Raw genomic sequence first — 3,583 nt, 5'->3', positions numbered from 1 at the left:
TCGCACATGATTAATTTTAAGTAGGTTTACATGAATTTCTATTTTATAATGAAAATTGGAGTACTTTTTTATGTATGTTGACAATGGCTTTTAGGACAATGTCATTTTCTTCCCTAGGAGAAATACATATTATTCTTCAGGTTACATTAGAAAACACCCCATTCATTCTGGATTCATTAGCTACAAAATCCTTCTATCCAACATGTAAATTAGAATACAGCAGACTGTCTATGTCTCATTAGTGAGAAATGTTGAGTCCCCCTTTCATCTCAGTTATTAGGCCATAATTTGTTTTTAACCAAGGTTTTTTGCGATGTCTATGTTGATTAAACTTTGCAACATAATAAATTTATTGTTGTTCTTGTACTCTGACCAGTTCACTTCCTCAGGTAAATATTTTTGATTTTCTAAGGGCATCATGATTCAAACTGTAAGATATGTTAGGAATCATATTTTTAATATATTTAATGTTAGAGGAAGTGGGGTCACTATTGCAAAGGAATCAATTACATTCTTAATACTTTTCAACATTTCTTAATCTATTAATTTATTTAACATCTGCTACACACTAAGTTAAGCACAACTATCTCTAGACAGCTTCAATACCTCCCTTATCTATTCCACAGGGTGAGGTATTCAATACATAGTGAACACCCTGTAAATCACTCATTCCCAGAAATCTCTGAAAATCAAATACAGATGACATAGGTTCCTGGAATGCAGTCTGTTGTAATCAGGTAGGAGAACGTGAGACAGTGCAACTGGGGAAAGTTTTCTTCGAGGAGAGTTGAATCTGCTGTTTAAAAAGAAAACCTTTTAAAAGTTGACCTGGCCAAAAAAAAAAAAAAAAAAAAAAAAAAGCAAGTGAGTCTCTCGGAGTTTCCTGGGAAGGAGAGCATGCAGATTCTGCAGAAAGTTGCCATACTAGCTGCGCTGTCCGGACCCGGTCAAGGCCATCCCAGGGTGTTGACAAGACTTGCAGGATTCTGATCTTTGCTTGGGAGGGCTGGTGTGGACAAAATAAACCTGGAGAGAGCCGCTTGGTGGTGGGTTGCTCGGCCACACCCCCAGCCGTTTTCTCCACCCACGACACCGCCTCCTTCCCTGAGCCCAGCAGAGGAGGCTGGGGAGCAAGCTAGAGGGGCGGGGGAGGAACACTGTTCCCCAAAAAGTTCGAAAGAGTAAACAGTGTTAGCCAGCGAGCTCCGGGTTCCTGCCGCCTGCAGTCCGGAACCTGGTGAGCTTCAGTCTTCAGCCAGTCTCCTTCCTGGCGCCTCTGGCCGCGGGGTACGGGGTGGGTGGCCAGGGACGCGCGGCCCAGGCGCGCGCTCTCAGGCGCGGGGCGGGCGGGATGGGTCGGGCTCCCTGCGCGGGACGGGGGCCTCCAGTCCTGGGCCTGGGCTGCATGACCCCACCGCGCTCCAGGCTGGTCTGGGGGTGGCAGGATAAGCCAAGGGGAACATAAGGCCTGTTTGTGCTGGGAAAGCAGCCACCAGCTGCTGGGATGGAGGCAGATGGAGGGCCTGTTCTGGCCAGCCACTTGTAAGTTGTTGCTGAGTTGGAAGGGAAGGAAAGTCTGAGGCTGAGAGCTGAGGGCAGTTAGCCAACTACCAGGGTTTCTACAACTACTTTGCTTTCTGCCTTTCTCTCTTCATGAGAGGTGTTGCCTGGCTCAGGGAAAGTGCAACTGACCCTGCAGCTGGTCCCCTAAGTGGTCCTCTTAGGCCACTGTGCAGGTCCTGAGTTGTGACTGTACTTCCACTCTTGCAGGAAGACACATCATTGGGAGCTGCCCGGCCTAATCTTGTAGTGTTGGGGTTAAAAAAAGAAACAATCCAAACAAGCCAAGAACAAAAACATGAGTGTGGAAACTAAGTACCGTGCGGCTTCCCTGTATGTGGGTGACCTCCACGAAGATGTCACGGAGGACCTTCTGTTCAGGAAGTTCAACACAGTAGGACCTGTGTTGTCCATCCGAATCTGCAGGGACCTGATTTCCCATCGTTCACTAGGCTACGGCTATGTCAATTTTCTCCAGGTGGGTGATGCCCAGAAGGCCCTAGAAACTATGAACTTTGACTTGATCAAAGGTAAATCCATCCGTCTCATGTGGTCTCAACGGGATGCTTGCCTAAGGAAGTCGGGAATCGGGAATGTGTTTATCAAGAATCTGGACAAATCCATTGACAACAAAACCTTGTATGAACACTTCTCACCTTTCGGAAAGATCATGTCCTCCAAGGTGATGACTGATGAAGAAGGCTCCAAGGGTTACGGCTTCGTGCACTACCAGGACCAGAGAGCAGCTGACAGGGCCATTGAGGAGATGAATGGGAAGCTGCTGAGGGACAGCACTTTGTTCGTGGCCAGATTCAAAAGCCGTAAGGATCGGGAGGCTGAGCTCAGAGAGAAACCCGCCGAATTCACTAATGTGTATATCAAAAATTTTGGGGATGACATGGACGATGAGAGCCTCAGGTCAGTTTTCAGCAAATACGGCCAAACTTTGAGCGTTAAGGTGATGAAAGATGCCTCTGGCAAGTCCAAACGCTTTGGATTTGTGAGCTTTGATAGCCACAAGGCTGCGAAAAACGCAGTTGAGGACATGAATGGGCGGGACATAAACGGGCAGACAATTTTTGTAGGCAGAGCCCAGAAGAAGGTGGAAAGACAGGCGGAGTTAAAGGAAATGTTTGAGCAAATGAAAAAGGAAAGAATCCGTGCCCGCCAGGCAGCTAAGCTCTACATTAAGAACCTGGATGACACCATCGATGATGAAACACTGCGCAAGGAATTTTCTGTCTTTGGGTCCATTTGCAGAGTTAAAGTGATGCAGGAAGCAGGGCAGAGCAAAGGGTTTGGCTTGATCTGCTTCTTCTCCCCGGAGGCAGCTGCTAAAGCAATGGCTGAGATGAATGGCCGCATCCTGGGCTCCAAACCCCTCAACATTGCACTGGGTCAGAAGCACTGAACACAAAATGATCCTACCTCACAATCTGAGCAGCAGCTAGGAGAACAATCCTGCTCTCCATCTATCAGGTGCTAGAAGGAAGGGTAATCTTCAAAACCCCAGTGGCTGCTTAATTCATTGCAATCATGCAATGAAATGTGAATACAAAAACATTTCATTTTATCTGAACGAAAAAAAAATGTGTGTTAGAATCTTGTTTTGCAGGGTGTAACTTCCAAAAAACTTCTAAAATTCTTATTTTATACTATTTAGAACTGTTTAGTCGGTTACATTTATATTATATCTTGAAGTAAGTGAGGCAAATACTTGTATTTATTGAATATATTCTTTGTTCAGTTAATAATGTTGCGAGCTTTAATTTCCTCTTTAAAATATTGTCCAAGACACATTTAAATTTTTTGAAGCAACAGGAACCTTAACATGATTTTTTGGCAATTAAAAATGCAGAAATAGATGGACAGAATCCAGTTAAATCACAAATTTCACTTCTGAATTAATCCTTCCATTACCAAGACATAGTTCCAATATGCATGCACATACATAGTCTGGTGTAGTTGGTTTTATTCTACTTTAAGATGGTGGTAGAACTTTTTTGAGGTTTTGTTTTTGTTC

At 44.8% G+C, this 3,583-nt stretch overlaps 1 protein-coding gene across 1 annotated transcript; it reads left to right on the top strand.

Moving 5' to 3' along the window:
* The first annotated feature begins 1,108 nt into the window (after positions 1-1,108).
* Pabpc4l (poly(A) binding protein, cytoplasmic 4-like) lies at positions 1,109-3,099 on the top strand. Its single transcript, NM_001106429.1, is given in 2 exon segments — positions 1,109-1,237; positions 1,771-3,099. A coding segment is annotated over 1 exon segment (1,113 nt). The 5' UTR covers positions 1,109-1,237; positions 1,771-1,858; the 3' UTR covers positions 2,972-3,099.
* The last annotated feature ends 484 nt before the right edge of the window (positions 3,100-3,583 follow it).

This window comes from Rattus norvegicus, chromosome 2 (genome assembly GCF_021556685.1).
Source record: "Rattus norvegicus strain SHRSP/BbbUtx chromosome 2, alternate assembly SHRSP_T2T, whole genome shotgun sequence".
Taxonomy (NCBI): Eukaryota; Metazoa; Chordata; class Mammalia; order Rodentia; family Muridae; genus Rattus; species Rattus norvegicus.
This window is presented reverse-complemented; position numbering and strand designations above follow the sequence as displayed.